This window comes from Trachinotus anak, unplaced genomic scaffold, assembly GCF_046630095.1.
Source record: "Trachinotus anak isolate AG129_WGS33_773 ecotype Australia unplaced genomic scaffold, CSIRO_AGI_Tana_v1 ptg000039l, whole genome shotgun sequence".
Lineage (NCBI taxonomy): Eukaryota > Metazoa > Chordata > Actinopteri > Carangiformes > Carangidae > Trachinotus > Trachinotus anak.
The window spans coordinates 3,376,278-3,394,022 of NW_027273890.1; the positions used below are offsets into that span (position 1 = coordinate 3,376,278).

General features: G+C 42.6%; 1 protein-coding gene across 10 annotated transcripts in view; it reads right to left on the minus strand.

Moving 5' to 3' along the window:
• The window catches only part of tns1b (tensin 1b), a 161,797-nt gene that overhangs the window by 128,984 nt on the left and 15,068 nt on the right, over positions 1 to 17,745 (minus strand). The window contains exon 1 of one of the 10 annotated variants that reach the window (XM_071472733.1): positions 17,358 to 17,512. The exons of 8 other annotated variants lie outside the window; for them this stretch is intronic. In XM_071472733.1, the coding sequence (XP_071328834.1) occupies positions 17,358 to 17,372 (15 nt within the window). In that variant the 5' untranslated portion in view covers positions 17,373 to 17,512. Of the gene's footprint in view, positions 1 to 4,496; positions 4,792 to 17,357; positions 17,513 to 17,745 lie in introns of those variants that run through there. One more of the 10 variants, XM_071472729.1, reaches the window with a different exon arrangement.

The following is a 17,745-nucleotide window of genomic DNA, read 5'->3' on the forward strand; positions in this document are numbered from 1 at the left end:
TGTAAAAAAAATTGCAGCAGATTAGTTTAGCAATTTCGAAGATCCAGTGTTGAGGGGGCCCAGACCCCACAATGAGCTTCCTGTTAGCTGTCCAGTCTTAATCACTACCAGGTCCAGACACCTCCCCACACACCAGAGCAAAGTCTGTGGCCAGTTCTCAGTGGTTTCACTTCTCAAACGGTGACCTTTGACCCTCCTTGGCCTCAAGAATCTAACAGGCATTTCCTTGAGTGAGGTCAACTGTATTAATTTATTTCCCACACGTTGTTCATTCTCCAGTCTGTCAAGAACAAATTTCGACAGTGGCAGACTAAAAGTGCTTTAAAAATCTACATAAACCATGAAAAAATATATTTTCATACTTACAATTTATACCTAATTTAGCAATCATCCATTTGCAACCTCCTATTATGGGATGCCACAGTTTACAATGTTGTTGTTTTTGTGGGTTGAAATCGTGGCTTAGAAATTCATCATTTGTGACATTAAACAAGAAAATCTTGTCTTGAAAGTGCTTCTGCAGGAAAGAGCATGGGGTTCTTAAAATCAAAAGGGTTAATACTTTCAAGACCTTGAATGTCATTTCCACACAAATTATGCGACTTCTTGTTTTCAAGGGCTGACATTTTGACCTGGCATGCATAAGGTTAATAAATCCTATAGGATACGTGGAAGTGATCTGAATATTTCATTGTAATCTGCCCAATAGAATACTATAGATGAGAATCAGGGGATATCCTGGGCAAATCTCATGGAAATCTGAACATTAGCTGTCAAGACACATTGTCATGAACAATCAAGTGTTGGTCAAATGTAAGATGTTGGGCTGTGCAGAAGTTTTACAAAAATATAACAAAGAACAATCAGTATCTTTTAAGGGGTCAAAGGTACATAGGTTATAATAGTTTCATACATTTAATTCTCCAAACTCAGTGGGCCTGCAATACATTATTTAAGACCATGACTTTTAGTTGTTGTTGATCTGGCTATAAATGTGTCTTCATGACGCCACGTCCCTACTATAATAGAAATAAGTATGTGATGGACATGACAGGGTACAGAACCAGAGGATAAAAGGTCAAGTACTGCACTGGATCTGGAGGGCCATGCCTACACTAAATCAGACACAAAGGTGTGAGGAGCATGATGTCTGATACTGATATCTGACAGTATTATTAGATGCCCAAACAGAACAAATAAGGGAATTATGGGTGAGGTAAGAGTATCACAATTCCCCATGCGCTTTTGTCTGTCTCTCTGAAGCAATGCAATATTGGCAAACAACATTAATCACTAATATACAGGATGAATTAGCAGAAGAGGAATGAGAGTGAAAAAATCTGACCACTGGTAATTTCCAATAGGTGTATACAGAGAATGTACGATATACCATTTAGATTTATTTAATCTGCCGTAAAGAAGGAGATCAACTTTCTGAATCCTGAAACTCCCTCCAGGGAAAACCAGAAAGCCATGGGAGGTTTAAGGCCAATGTGTTCAGTGAAGCATGCGCAAGGCTGGGGGTCTCTTCACGAAAGGGGGGGGTTTCTACACAAAGCTCAACAACTCGCATAAATCAACTGAACAAGGGTTAAACTTCCCTTTTTGTTGTTCAAGATTTTTCAACCAAGTCACCATCAAGAGAAAACATGCAAAGAGCAACACAAAGATGAAAAAGGCATGAGTCTTGTTGCACAGGATGGCAACGACTGAGTGAGCATCAAGCCGGAAAGAAAATGCATGGCAAATCCATTATAGTGAAAATCCAGATGTTACAATTATAGAAATCTTGGCATATTTCAAAGGGGCCCCACATGTGGAACGTTTTTCTCAAATCAGAGGTGATCTCAGGAACTTGGATGGGGGAAGAACCAAACTAGGAACAGATCGGGAGAGAAGAGAGAGGGTGTAGACAAGTGCAAGGAGGAAAAGCACCAACAATAGGAAGAGGTTAGAAGAAATTTTGGAGTTAAGACCTTTCAATCAGAAGAATGGACTTAGATCCCAGACCTCCTGTTATTTTTACATGTGTCTTGCTTTCAGAGGGAGATTTAGCAAATCCAAGTCAGTTTTAAGTAGTTTGTCTATTTTCTAGTCAAGACAACTCAAGACCAATGACCTAACATTCCTAAGATAACACCATTTCCCAAAGCGATCCTTTTGAGACTCAGCTGTGAACCTAGACGGACTGAATGTATGTTAATGGATATCGATCATCCCGAGGAGTTCTTTGAACCCTGGCGACTTTGAAGGTTTAGACAAGGATCAATATTTGTATTGACACAACTGTGATCTGAAGCAGTATTTACTACAACTCGCTGTTAGATCAGAGGCACCTGGCCCCTGCTACCAACAGTTTTGCCCTGCCTGGCCCACATTCTATCAATTACACCTGTTTGGTGCAAAAGCCAGAGTGTATGAGGATGCACCCTGCCGTTCTTGAATGTCAACAGGATTTGCATGGCCTTCAGATTTCTCCTCAGCAATGGGCTAGTAGAGGACATTTGATTGGTTTCATGGTCATTTCAGAGAGACCTGATCAAATTCTCCTAAAACCCTTTTTTGGCATTCGTTAATTATTCACAATGTTTGGTGGAGGAGTGGCGCTCCCAAGGTCTTCTTTCAAGGCCTCTCACACCATTCCTACTCACTTTGCCCCCTGATCTTGCCCAGCGCATCTTCTGTTCATTTCCTTTGTCCTTGAAGTTGTTCTTGTCATTTCCTATATTTCCCTGACCACTTTTTTTCTGCTTCTAGACTGGAAAAAAATCTACTTTTATCTGGGATCATCCTGCTCTGACAGGAGGGAAACCCTCCCCATTCACTTTAACATACCCATTCTCCCTCTTTCTATCCCTCTCTCCTACCTCTTTGTCGACTCATAACAGCTTTTGCAGCTGTGCTTACTTTCCCAGCTGCTCAAGAAGTAGGTCTATACCCGTTCTACGAAAAACCCAATCAGTCTAGCAGGAAGAATTGTGCTGACTATCTTGAGGATGGAGAAATATCAATAATTGATGCCTAAATCCATGTAAACCTTTTGACAAATTCCAAGCTTTTTTTCGGTGCTCTTGGCACATCTTTGCATTTCTGGTCAAGGCACATCTCCTAGGGTTACAATTAACAGTGACCCTAACCCTAATGTGATCCTAACCCTTATCTGCTGACATACGTTGTGCTCATATTAAGACTGTTTACGGGTTCAACCAAACCCAAATCTTCTGAGGTGTGCCCATATTAAGACCATTTTAGGGTCTGCTACTAATGCAGTGACTCAGATTGAACCCCGCCCCCTTAAGTGAGCTTGCTTTGTCATACAGTGCTCTGATGCAGTCAATCAGTGACCCAGAGCTTAGCTGGGGGGCTTTGAGAATCTTTTACGACCCCCCTTTCACCTCGCCTCCTGCTCCTCAAAAGAAAGAATGGTAATTAACTGATGAAGAGCTCTGTAAGATTATCCAGTCTCTTCGCCAAGAACTCCAGCTCTGCCAGCGGTGTGAAGTCATGTCCCAAAGGACCAGTGCAGAATGACGAATCTCAATGGTCTATTCAGCTACTCTCCTCTTTCATCCTCTATTCAGCTGAAAAAGAGGGGAGCAGCATGCAATGTTGTATATTTGAGGCAGGAATGTTCTTTCATATCAGCACAAATTAGTAAAAGCACTCAAGAGTGTTTTAAGACAAAACGTCGAGACCACGCTCACAATGCTTTTAGCATGGACACACACACAAACACACAGTCCTTCGCTGACCACATCGCAGCTTAGAGGGCACACAAGTGCACAAACAGCCTCTCACTGTGAGCGGGAATGCACGGCAGATTAAATTATAGAAGAGAAAGCAAAAATAGCTGTGTCCCCCCAACCACCTAGAGCGAGACAGAGCGGGACACAGAGGGAGTGAGAGAGGGTGAGACTGAGCAGGAGACATTTAATTCAACACAGCGTCAGAGCAGGAAAGTTTTCAGTCTGTGCACAGAGCTGCAGAGGTAATGCAAAATGTGTTTCTCCAGGGAGAAAACAATTCACGGTTGTGTCTCATGTATGCACACCCGCCCGTTCTCCTTCATAATATCTTCCTCACTCAAATGTGTCACCGTGCCAAGGCCCCCCACAGCCAGGGTCCCAACCCTCAACCCAACCCCCGCCAAGCAGACCACCCAACAGATCCCCTGACCAGTTTGATTTGATCAGGGTTTTCCAGCGGGGCTGAGACAGCCCCCTTTCTCCATGTAGTTAAAAAAAAAAAAGACAACAAAACACTTTGGCTAATTGCATCATCAAGCTAATTCTGCCCTCATCACTCTCACTCACTTCTATACTCATGATTCCAATTACATCAATCGGATACACTGTATTATGCAACTGAAGACTATGCACAGAGGTCTGCTATCTCCTGCAGGTTGGTCATAAATATGACTGAAGTCCCATGAATGCTGACATTTAACAAATGACTCATGATCCTGGGAACAAAATTCAGGTGAAAAGTTATCTCACCCAGAACATGCAGGACAGGCAGACCCAGGTGCGTGCAGGTCCAGCTAGAGCTGTTGGCAGGCTGAGAGAGACAGACGGCATGGTGACTGACGGGAGGGATGCTGCTGCTGCTGCTGCTGCTGCTACAGACCACTGGGCTTCCTTAAATCTAATCCAGGCAGGAGAAGAGTTGCCCAACGCTGCAAAGCCATGACTATCCTGAACACAAACACTCTCTTTCTCCTCAGGCTCCTGCTTTCTCCCTCTCCCTCACTCTCTTACTTGCTTTCTCCTCCTCTGTCTCTCCCCTAAACCTAAATTGGATCCTGACTGCCTCTCCTCTGTGCTCACTCTCCCTCTCTTTCCCTCTGCCGGGGAAAGTTTCACAAAGCTTTTTTTTTTTTCTTCGGGGGGGGCGGCTGCCCCCACCTCTCCACAGGACCAAAGGGGGAGGGGATACTCCACCTATTATCCATCTTATTTTGCCCCTCCTCTCGCTCTCATCCCTCTTTACCCCACTAAGTCTCACCACTTTTAATTTCATTCATTCATTCATCCCACCCCCTCCCTCTTCATACCCCTCAGCATCCGTCGCTCTTCACCTCCCCCTCTCTCCATCCCTCTCTAGCTCAGTTTCCCTGTGTATTTCTGTACTGCACCCATTTTAATATTTCATAAACTCTGTCTCCTCCTGTATTCGCCCTTGAGATGAATGTCCACTGGCATTTCTCCTGACAGCGGAAAATGCTGCACTTAGTCATCATGGATGTCAGAGACGACACCTGCTGCACCTTCACATTGTCGGTCCTTTATTTATTTGCATAAAACTGATGAGTTCTTTCCACATCCACTGTCTTCAACATTGTTTGACACTATTTGAAGCTCACTTTTCAACACTCTGTCAGAAACTTCAGATCCATTAAAACAAACTGCAAGTTTTTATTCGTCTTTAAGTAGTAGTATTTTTTGCAGCAACGATTCCACCTCATATTTTTACCATCTATGCCCCAGTTAGTGAAATTCAGTGAAAATAACAGAGGCTGATTATCAAGATTACGGGTTTTTTCTTTCCAGGTAGTGAAAGTATCCAGACAAAAAAATTTTTTTTAGAAAAAGAGGTTGAGTAATTATCAGCTGGCCACTGTAGTTTTTAACAAACATAATTCAAACAGGAGTAAATAAAGTAAGCAGTGCATATGTTAGGGACTATTTTCAGCTGCGGATTAATACACATTCGGTTCTCCTGTGAGCATTTATAGCAGCAGCAGGACAGTGTGCGTGGAGGAACGTGTGCAACGTTGCAGCTCACTCACTGTTTTTAAAGTTTTTGCACAATAATGGAGCTCTATGGCACAGAGGAATATGAGGCTTTGGATACACACACACAATATTTGTTAGTCAGATCGAGTCATCTTGGTTTTGGTCTTTTCCTTTTGTTTATTAACAAAAACAAAAATATAAAATATCACCAGCTTTATCTCAGACACAACTTAACATTTTCCATCTCCCTCTTGGGCTCTTACAAGTTTTGCTTCCCAGAGAAAAACATAAAAGTAGACCTGAAGGATCTACCTCTGACAGTAGCAGTGGCCCCAAACAGAGTCCCGCCCCCCCTTCATCTTAACCCCTTACCAAAGAGAAAGAACACAGAGGGGGTTAGGAAGCAAAACCTGCTTCATTAAGTTCTCACTGCTCATCAATGACCATGTTAGCCCCATGCGTGACTCTTCTGTGGGTATTTCGCTTTTCTCTTTCTCTCTCTCTCTCACACACACACACCTATGCACATTTAGTGCAAGCCTCCATACACAAATGTAACTATCACCCAACTGTGGGCTACACGCACCTGTAAACACTCATGGACCCATAATTTTCTAACATACACACATAGATTTTCTCACATGACCCACTACTTCCTGAAAACATAAACACACACAATTTGAACTATCAAACTCACCACATGCATATACATAAACATCCACCAATAACCCTCCATTTCTCCCCCACATCTTCACATCTTTCTCACACACTACATAAATACACAAACCCACCTACACACAGAGACACATACAAACACACTCACCCAGTGGCACAGAGGATTAATCCCCTGGTATTTCCTGCAGGCCACCCCTACAGAGACAAATTCACTAAAGGAGACAATGTTAGAGAGAAAACATTTAGACCTAATCCTGCTCCAACCGACACACAAAACCACACACACACACACACACACACACGCACACACGTGCACACACACGTCCAGCAAGATATTTGTCTGAAAAGTGGACAAGCTTTAAGTTTCAAAGAAACAGCATTTATTTTATGAATGTCTGCCTTTAATGGCAATTGACAATTAAGTTGACAATTATTTTTCATTAATGTTTAATTCTAATTAATCAAGTTTTTAAATGACAAATGCCAAATATATGTGGAACCAGCAGCCAAACCTCTAAGACAAACTATTACTTTCCTATGAAATGAAATGAAGACAACACGTGTCTGGAAACAGGGCTGATGAGAGCAGTGGGACTGAACCAAAACAGAGCATCAACGAGCTGAAAGACACTAAAACTGCAGCGCTGTGTGATAATTCTCTGGTTTCATCACTGTGAGCAACAACTTTCACATTACACACGGTCATGTGATCTATTCTTAATATACGAATATTATAACAGCTTGTTTTCTAATTCACTTTAATTACATTTATTTATGTTTCACTTCACACACATACGTGTGGCTATTTAGGAACAGAAATCACTGACGGTGCATTTGAGTGTTGTCCAGCGGAGCTTAGTTGTGCTGAAATTAAAACTTACTGGACAGTACTGGACACTGTGTTCTTTCCTTGCATGAAGTCACATCGTCCAGTTCCCTGTCAGCACACTCTAGTGTGTCAGTGTATGATGTGTTATCCATTTTTGATAAGACAAAATATCTCCTGTACATATAACATCATAACATCAGGGTTTACTGTGCAGCCAACAAACAGAGCATAAGAGCTGCGATATCAAGTTTGAATTGGATTTGTAATTTATAGATTTATATTGTAGTTTATTTTAAATTTTACAAAGTGTTTGAAATATGAAAATAAAATGAAAACACTCAAACACAAAGGCATTAAAAAGTGTGAAATAATTCAACAGAGTTTGCAGTTTTTAGACAACTGATATCATGACTATTCAAAGACAAAGTGATCCAGGACTAACTGTGATTCTGGCACAACACTGCTGACAGACTGTATTACCCCCACTGACATTAACCCCCCCCCCCCTCCAGACCACACAGCTCATACAGCAAGTGCTGCCACAGCACCCACTGGTGGTCGCTGAGCAAACTGCCTCCACATTTAGAGACACTTGTTCAGAGACACAGTTACTATCCTATATTATTAAACACAGAAGAGGCCTGTAGGGTAATGGAGGGAGTGTGGGTGCATGTGTGTGAGGGGGGGGGTTGTGGTGTAGTAAAAGGGAGGGAGGGCATATTTCCAAGTGTAATCAGATCACTCATAGGATTTGTTTTAGTACCTCTTTAACCTTGACCATTTCTGTCTTCTTTTGTGAACCAGAGCCATGAGTGGACGGAGAGGCACTTACACAATTAAGAAGATTAAGCGGTGTTAGGTCACTGTCCTTGAACCAAGTGAGGATGGGTAAACAGCTGAGAGAGATCAAGGCTGGACTGTCTGTGACAATGAACCCAGGACCAAAGAAAAAAAAGGATTCAGTGGATAAAAAGAAGGAAAAAGCAAGTGAAGATTTTTTTTTTAAAAAACGAATACAGGTTCTCAGCACACAAATAAGCTGCTAGACTCATAGTAGCCTTGATAAAGACAAGTGAAGAGTGAGTGTATAAACAACAGAGGGGTGTGTTCGTCGGCTTGGCTGACGTCCTAGAACCTGCTAGATGAAGGGTGAGTTCAATTGTTGACAGACAGAGGAAGAACACACTCCAGCAGGCCCCCAACACACACACACACACACAGACGGGCACACACCCTTTCCCACCCCCATGACTCCCATCTGTTGAAAACAATAAAGACCCGGGCCCTCCCTCCCTCTGCACAACACTCACATGTGTGTGCACGTTTTCCTCTGTTCTCCCTCTCTGCTGTGAGGAAGGAGCGTCCACCCAGCACCACAACACACTGACCCACAGAAACCACAGTGACACGCCGCAGCACGCTGTGCGACGCCTCTCTGAAGAACCGTCACGCACAAACATGGAAGCAACAGCCTGTGAGATCCATATTTTCAGAAATCAAATCGGCATGGGTTTCTGTGTGTGTGAACCACGCTGGCTTCAGCAGCTCCTCATTTCATCGTCTATTTCTGTCAAACAACCTGCTTTTGTTCAAGAAAAGTAAAATGCATGACTTTCAGTGCAGCAGAAGAACAGCTGCTCGACGCCGTAATGACAAAGATATGTAAATAAGAATAATAAAAAACACAATGCTTTGTTGAACTGTTCCCTAACTGCTGAGCACAGGCCGTCCACATCCTGTGGATTTGACATTTTAACACAAGCCCTCAGCAGCTTGGCAAAGGGCACATGAATCACACATCTGCTGAAGAAAGAGGGAGGTAGATGACTTTAATAAGTGAGAGGGAAATGTGTCATTGTTTGTTAATATTTAGACTGATTAAAGACACATGTCCATCAGACAAAGAAAGAATTTCATGAAATCACCTTTGGCTCTGATTTCTGATGTTTCTGTAATTAATCAATAAGAATAACTGAGAAATAATCAACAAATATATCAGTTAGGTAAATAATTACTAATTATTAAGTCAGTTGCTGCCCTATTTGCCAGGTAATGTCTAAAAAGTGATAATATGTCAATGGTATGTGCACTTGTTTCTCCTGCCAAAAACTTAGTTACTGTAGGTTTAAGAATAAAAGAAGAAACAAGTCAATCAAAAAAAAAAAGTTTATCATTATCAAGGAAAGTTTCTTTTGGGAAAATACCAACAACAATCAATATCTTTTGCTCATGTCAGTTTATTCAGTTAACACTTTGACCAATGTGAGCGTTCATGAACTGTCCATATAAAAAAACACTACCTCACGTTCAGTCACGTGCCTCTGCCCCGTCCAGACAACATTAGTCCACGTGAAGCTGGAGATGTAGATGACACAAGTGCAAACACTGAGCCTCAGGCTACAACACTAATACGTTTTAGTTTTAAAGCATCACTTTTGCTACATTTACACCTGGCGTCTCCACAGCTGAGGAATTTTCGAGCCCCTAAATCTGAGACTTTTGGAAACACTGCTGGAAACAATGATTGGTCCTGATTGGGTCTCATCAGTCAGGACAACCAGACAGTGGTGACTGCAACATGGACTGCGACCAAAGGTAACACATTTTGTTTAATCACTTTGACCTCAATCACATTGCCAAATACAAAGAGTGCATGACTCAAAAAAAGAGAGAGAGCCATAAGTAATTGTTCATTCATCTTAAAAGGAGGGAAAAGTTTGAAATAATCGTGATATTGATTTGAAGTCATATCACCCTGCCCAACCACAGAGGGTCATCCATGAAACCACATCCCTGGATCTGGCAGGGATTCAGCTGCCTAACACCACAGACATCCTGCTCACTGCACCATCTCACCACCCTGGTAAGCCACTGCAGGTTAAGTGCTGATTGGCCCCTGCTGAACGCCACCTCAAGACACAGCAACCATCAAAGTGCCAGAAGAGGAAGATGCACACCCCCTGGAGAGGGAGGTGCATGCTAAAGACCCCCAAAGCGTCTGTGGCCAGACAGCCAGCCATCCACTAAAAACTAGTTCTGCTTTAATTAAGGGTGAGTTCGGTGAATGTGTTCAGCTCGTGCACATCACAGTGTGTACTAAGAATCTGGGCAGTGGCTGCATTTGCAGGATTAATGGCTCTGTTCATCAGCACAGAATTACTATCAGGAAAAGTCAAACTGGCAATATCCTGGTGTCTGTCTGTCTGTCTGTCTGTGTGTGTGTCTGTGTGTGTGTCTGTCTGTGTGTGTGTGTGTGTGTGTGTGTGTCTGTCTGTCTGTCTGTCTGCCTGTCTGTCTTTGTGTGTGTCTGTGTGTGTGTCTGTCTGTGTGTGTGTGTGTGTGTGTGTGTGTCTGTCTGTCTGTCTGTCTGCCTGTCTGTCTTTGTGTGTGTCTGTGTGTGTGTGTGTCTGTCTGTCTGTCTGTGTGTGTGTCTGTGTGTGTGTGTCTGTCTGTCTGTCTGCCTGTCTGTCTGTGTGTGCGTCTGTCTGTCTGTCTGTCTGTGTGTGTGTCTGTGTGTGTGTGTCTGTCTGTCTGCCTGTCTGTCTGTGTGTGCGTCTGTCTGTCTGTCTGTCTGTCTGCCTGTCTGTCTGTGTGTGTGTCTGTGTGTGTGTGTCTGTCTGTCTGTCTGCCTGTCTGTCTGTGTGTGCGTCTGTCTGTCTGTCTGTCTGTGTGTGTGTCTGTGTGTGTGTGTCTGTCTGTCTGCCTGTCTGTCTGTGTGTGTGTCTGTGTGTTTGTGTCTGTCTGTCTGTCTGCCTGTCTGTCTGTGTGTGTGTGTGTGTGTGTGTGTGTGTGTCTGTGTGTGTGTGTGTGTGTGTGTGTGTGTGTGTGTGTGTCTGTGTGTGTGTCTGTCTTTCTGTCTGTGTGTGTGTGTGTGTGTGTGTGTGTGTGTGTGTGTGTCTGTGTGTGTGTGTGTGTCTGTGTGTGTGTGTGTGTGTCCTGATGTCTTTATCTCTCCATCCTGTTTCATGTCAGACCTTTTACTGGCAGGGCAGTAAACAAATATTACATTTATTTCCACTGTCATTGATACTGACAGTTGTCTCGGCAACTGCACAAGGAAATGTTGGGACATTTAGAGATGGGTTCCTGCAAAAGATCATAATCGCAATATTTCACATATCCAGTGCAAGAGGCTATAACTCATTAGCACTTTCATGAAGGTCACCATGAGTGTGCTACAAAGACTAACTGAATCTATATCGAAATCTATAACAAACTAGTTGTAATTTGTGCAAAATAAAGTAATTCAAGTAAAGAAACCAGTGAATGAATAAAAGTAGGTCATAGTGTTAGGAACAGTGGTGCTTTGAGCTAAATGCTAACATCAGCATACCAACATGCTCACAAAGACAAGGCTAACATGCTGATGTTTAGCAGGTGCAATGTTACCATGGTCACCGCCTCAGTGTAGCTAGTTAGCATGCAAACATTAGCTAATTAGCACGTGACACAAGGTACAGCTTAGGATGATGGGAATGTCATTAGTTTTGCAGGTATGGGCCATAAACCAAACTGAATTTTACACATGAAGGTGGCACAAGAGGAAAAGGATTCATCTTCTGGGGATCATCGATGTCGGAACCAAATTTCCTGGCAATCCACTCAACAGCTGTTGAGATACCTGGAGTCTGGAAGTGTTGGACCAGTCAGCAGACAAATCAGCTGATACTGCCATCCCTACGGGCACACTGCAAATGTGACTAAATATACGATTGCTTCTCTCAACCAGCCCACAGCTGATGCAGCGCTGTTCCCATCAATTAGCAGTGTTTGTTTTCTCTGTTATAAACAGGAAAATCACTGAACGTCAGGGATGCCAAGTTCAACAAGCAGATACAGAGTCTTGAATTGAGTAAATTGGAAAATAAAACCAAAAATAGGGATGCTCAACTTAACCACACCCCCTGCCATCATTCATATCATATTTAAAACATGAACTGTACCGTGTTGTTGCTTTTCCTTGGTTTCCAAAATGGGAAGATGCAGTTGAAGAAAAATTTCACCCAACTGAAGACTGTGGCGAGACACCAACCCAGTCCACCCATTCTCTCCTGAAAACCTTCTCACGTCCTCTACTAGTACTGTATCACGGCTGCCGCTCCTTGCTCAGCGTCTCCCCTCCCTCTCTAGCCTGTCCTTCAAAACCCAGAGGTTTCCAGAGGTATGAGACCCTAGTACTTGGTCGTGGACTGAATCCTGGGATGGCTGCTGATCTGATCCAAGAAATGGTGCATTTTCCTTCAGTTTCAGTGACCAGAAGTTCCCTTAAAGTGCAGCTGAGGTCATTCCTAAATGCATCCTCTCCATCTTTTGCCTATCGTCCCTACAGCATCCCTGCATCCTCCATCCCCTCCCGTCTTTCTCTGGATGCTGCAGGTTCTTCAGCTCAAAGCCTGAGGAGGAAAAAGATTAGGAGACGGGAAGACAGAAGTGGGCGGAGGTGGGGTGGGTCAGGCAGCGCCGTCTGGTAAAGAAGGAGGCACTTATAGTGATGGAAAAAGGAGGGGGCCTGCAATTTAATGTAGAAAAGTGGGGGATGGCTTGGAGGGAGTCTTGGAGCAGAGAGAGAACAATGAATATGAGATGTAGTAAGTAGAAGAACAGCATATTCTCAGCCATTAAATGAAGCTGTAAATACAGAATATGAAGCAGGTACATCCCAGCTGATGATAACATGACTGTCCGTTTCGTGTCATAGCAACGGGAGGGACGAGAGACAAGGTGAGTGAACACAGGCAAAAAAATGTGTGCTGGGGAGGTAAGTGTAATCAGTGGAGTGTGTTGGTGCATTTGTAACTGACAGGGGAGCCCTAATGAAGATTGGCGGTCTCAGACCAATCATAAATGGTCCACGGAGCCTCTGAGCCTGCGTGCACTGTGAGTAATTAGCTTGCATTGAGCCCGAGACTACATCCATGAAAATTAAGTGCATGTTTGGTTTCTCTTGTTTAAGTGGAAGAAACATTAAATAAATAGCTCCAAAGATATAACTAACTACATTAACATTAAAAAAAGAGTTGAAAATAAAAAAAGATCAAGAAAAGAAGAACCTGAATTACACAAAGCCCTAAAAGACAAACTGAAACAGTGACCTTTTTAAAAGAGGTTCATGATGTTGAATTCAGCTGATGAAGTATAACCTCAACATGAGGCAATTTCTCATTTCAAGTATTCAGAGAATCGAGTCAGATCATTTGGCTCTGAGTCCTGGAAAATGTCCCACCAGCTGAAAATCCTTACAGAACAATACAGAGTTACATTGTTCCAGATCTGCTGTGTAGCTGCACAGGAAGCTCCCCTCTTTGTTTTCTTTCGGGGAAACGAGAGGAGGAAGCCTCTGACTTTTTGGTGAAAACACGGCAAGATAGGCCTGATGCCCTGTTAGGGTGTATTCTTAGCTGCTTCCTGTTTTTCTTGTGGCCAGGCTTTTTCCACAACCAGCTCCTCTGCCAATTATCCCAGCAAGGTGTTGGAAAGTGCAGCAGTGACGCCATAATGTCCAGGCTGCTCATCCAACTACGTACAGCCTTTATAGCCTGTGTATCTGTGCATCCTGTAGCACATACGATCATGTAGCCTTGCATTAATGCACTGCTAAATAAACTGTGAAATCTGTCGAGCCATGGAAATTATATTTAATTGAGCACCTCTGTTTGGATATAGTTTGGATAATTCCAATGCATTTCACATTATTTAAACATAATATAATATAAATGTTTGGCATTACCTTCAGTTCATTTGTGTGCAAGAATAATTCATTCTTAAATAATAAGCCTGAATTAAGTTATTCAAGAACACAAATTAGTAATCCTTGTGCATACATCTCACAACACTAATAATTAGTTTGTGCACCTGAATTTATTTTATCCATGACCTCTGCCACACTCCAAGCTGCAAGCTGGCTAGCTTGTTTGCTAACCTGACAATAAGTTTGAGCCTTTCTCACAGACACTTTGGTGAAGCTAAATGTTCAGGTGAAGTCATGGCCTCATCGCTAGACCAACACCAGAAGATTACACAATACTGGCACAGGGTCAGAGAAGTTCCACAGGAGGCGTGGGGACAATATCATGCGCACTTCCTGGCTCTCTGCAGAACAAACAATGGACTGGTTTCAAGTCTCAATCTAGCAGCATCAGGTCTGTTGTCTGTTCTAGGAAACTAGACAAGAGGTTAGAGAATTAAGGGTCATTGTTCCTGAGAGAATAAAAAGGGGAAGGGGCTGGTCATGGTTTTAATGAGGCGGCCGACAGAGATGTTTTGGTCACAGCTGGTGGTACACATTCACCAGTCTAACCTCATATCATTCATCAATAACATGCAGTCTCTTTTTAAAACCACCAATAAAGGAAAAAAATGCTTTAATGCTGTCTAAGCTACAATTAGCTTTAACCAGGAGTCTCATTATCCAATTATTCCAACAACATCACATTTGACATTTCAGTGGAGCAATAAAATAATGTCAATGCATCTGTTGAAAAGCAAGTCAACATTACAGATGTAGCTCTGACCAGAGTCAGTACCTAACAGTCAGACGCAGTGCTGCACTGCAGCTCACTGCAGACTGATGAAACTGTGAGCTCTCACCTTATTCCATATTTCACGTGTATTTCAGCCGTCAACAGCAGAGTGCCAAGGTTTAGCTGAGCTCCAATGACATCATTAAGTCAGCAGACGCCCTGTATGCACATGGCGGCTGCAACTCCCACAACACAAACTGACATTGAGAAATTCTGTTGGTTGTCACTGCTGCATCTGCAGAGCAGATTTAATATGAAGTTAACTAATAGCTAATAATAACATTTGCATTGGAGACCCATTTGTTCTAATATTACATTTCGTGTTACTGCCCCCCCCCCCCAAACAAAGTGGATTTGATTAATGCAGCAATTATATCCTGCCCCTCCCACTATTGATCCAAGGCATCCATTTTTTGGACTGAGAGCTTTGGCGAATGTGAGCACATGGCTTGAAGCCACAGGGGAATTAAGTGAAAGCTCATTTCATCTCTCAACATAACAAAGAGACATTGCTCTATCTTAAGTCGGCAGATGGAAACATTTTGGCAAATTGGCAATCATGGGGAAATTTAAGTCAGGATTGGTGGCAAAATGGAGCGCACAGTAAGAAAAGATATAATCCTCGACTCTTAACCCAAAGCCTCTTTAGACAGAGGGAGGCCCAAAGGACTACAAAACTGTCTGGACATGGGTTCAAATCTCTGTGACTGCAAGAAAGAGATACTACAGTTCTAACAAGATTCAGAATTTGATGGCATGCATCAGTAAAAACCATCTGGTAAAAAATCTGCACTGATTTTCCAGCATCATAAAAAGACCCCAAAGTTTCAAATGATGTTCTCCGCTTTAAAAAGTGTGAAGTTTTTCATGGTGTTCCTCCAAAAGGTGTAAGCAATGTATCACAAAGGAAAATCAAATGGAGATCACTCTTAAAAGCATCAAAATGTCCATTACATGCAGTTATACTCATTATTCATAATCAATTTGATCATCTGATGATCTGTGGAATTTCCTACATTTTTCGGTGATGGATATGGCCTCTAAGGAGCTAATAAATCAGAGGTGAATATGAAGTTACAAAAAAAAGATTCAATGCTAACTTCATCCTTTGTGAGGAGTAAATTACAAATTCCAAAGAGCAGGAATGAGCTACTTAACCTTTAATTATCATCTAGAGAAGCACCCGCCACACACACCATTTCACCTACAGAGGAGCAATTATCAACTCGCTCAAACACCAGAGGCCCTCGGAGCAATCATCAGCTGCCTCATAAAAGCTCAGACGGGGCAGAAATGAGCAGGATGTGGGCCAAGGTGATGAAAAGGGATGAAGGTGCAGTGTCCTGCTCGCTCCATCTTTCTTCACTTAATTCAAAAAACTGCAGTATCAGCCATTAAGTGTACACGTTACTTCCAAACTTAAATACTATTTATGATGTTCTCTTCATGTCTTGGGGCCCACCTGACATTCACAAAATACAGAACAGCCACTATAGGTTAAATCAAGGTTAATTCAAGAACGCTGGTGTTGCGTATTTGTATAAGAGTCAATGACAGATGTGGGTCCACCTCTAGTGATGAGCAGACAGCCCCTTGTTTAACAGCCATCAGGATGAAAGTTACTGCATTCTGCACAGCTATAAAGTCATTAGCTGTTCAAATACTTGCAAGAATGACACCTCCACATGAGGACAAGAGACAGAGAGACAGAGAGACAGAGAGAGAGAGAGAGACAGATGGGGAAATGGACAAAGCACAAAGACTGTTTCTGTCTGAGATCAAAACACAGACAGTCGACTAAAGCTTAATTTACAAAGACCACACAGTTACCATATATAATATATGAGTATTGAATGTGTGTTTTCTCATTCACCTCATGAAGAGGTTTGTCATCATGCATCCTTGTTGTTTGTCTTGAAGGTTTGATTTTCCCAAACCCATTGCGATGGATCTCGTGCAAGCAAGCTGCAAATCTCAGCAAGAAGTAGTGCCTGGATTTGCTAAACTCAGCTAACAAAGCTCTTATGGATTATATTTAGCCTGCGTTGGCCACTTTCACTGGCTAATGTGACAAACATCAGCAGCTGTGGATTAGATCAGCTGTAGCTAATGAACCTTCATTAGCTACAGCTAACAACACTTTTCACTGTTGTCTGATTGATGTGTTCTCTGCAAGTTGATGTCTGTCTCAGCCAAAGATTGTTTCACCATTTAAGTGAGTTCAGTTATTTAATATCTTGCTAACCTCAGCTAATTTTCAGGTTGTCGTTGTGGGTTCAGATAGATTAGACCTTACGTTTTAATTTCTGCCGTCTACAGTAACAATATATTATCAGTTATTTACAACTTTAAATCAATACTATCGTTCAAAGCTGAACATCTTTGGATTGATTAAAGGATTTGGATTCGATAAATTGATTTGGTTTCACAACTCGCTTCCAACAATTGAAAACAACCACTGCAAAGAGGAAAATAAGGAAAAACAGGCCAAACCACCAGCAAAGTCTTCAGCTTCAGTACTTTGTGTAACTGACCTCAGGATGGGAGCAGGTCCCTGACCACCCACAGTCAGAAATAACAAGTTGAAACAGCACTCACCAGCCAGAGGGACATCGCAGAGTTTTCTTTGAAGACACCTGTGGCAGTAACTCCCTCTCACAGATCCAGAGCTTTCTTAACACTTACCGAGCTTTTCTGGGATTAACAAGACTATGTGATTGTCCCCCAAAGTTGGCTGTACTGACCGAAAAGAGCCTCGCAGTCTGGCCCTTATCCTGACATACTTCCTGAGCTGCATTGTTAGCAAGGAGAGAGGAAACACACACACACACACTATGGAAAGCCAATGTCAGGAGATCATAGCATGGAAAGTGAAAATACCAGGAGCTGTTGTTTGCTCTCTGAGATTCTTTTTTATTATTATTATTATTGCTTGTGCTGTTGCCAAGTTCAGTGTTTAGGCTGGTGTGTTTAGGTCCAATGTAGC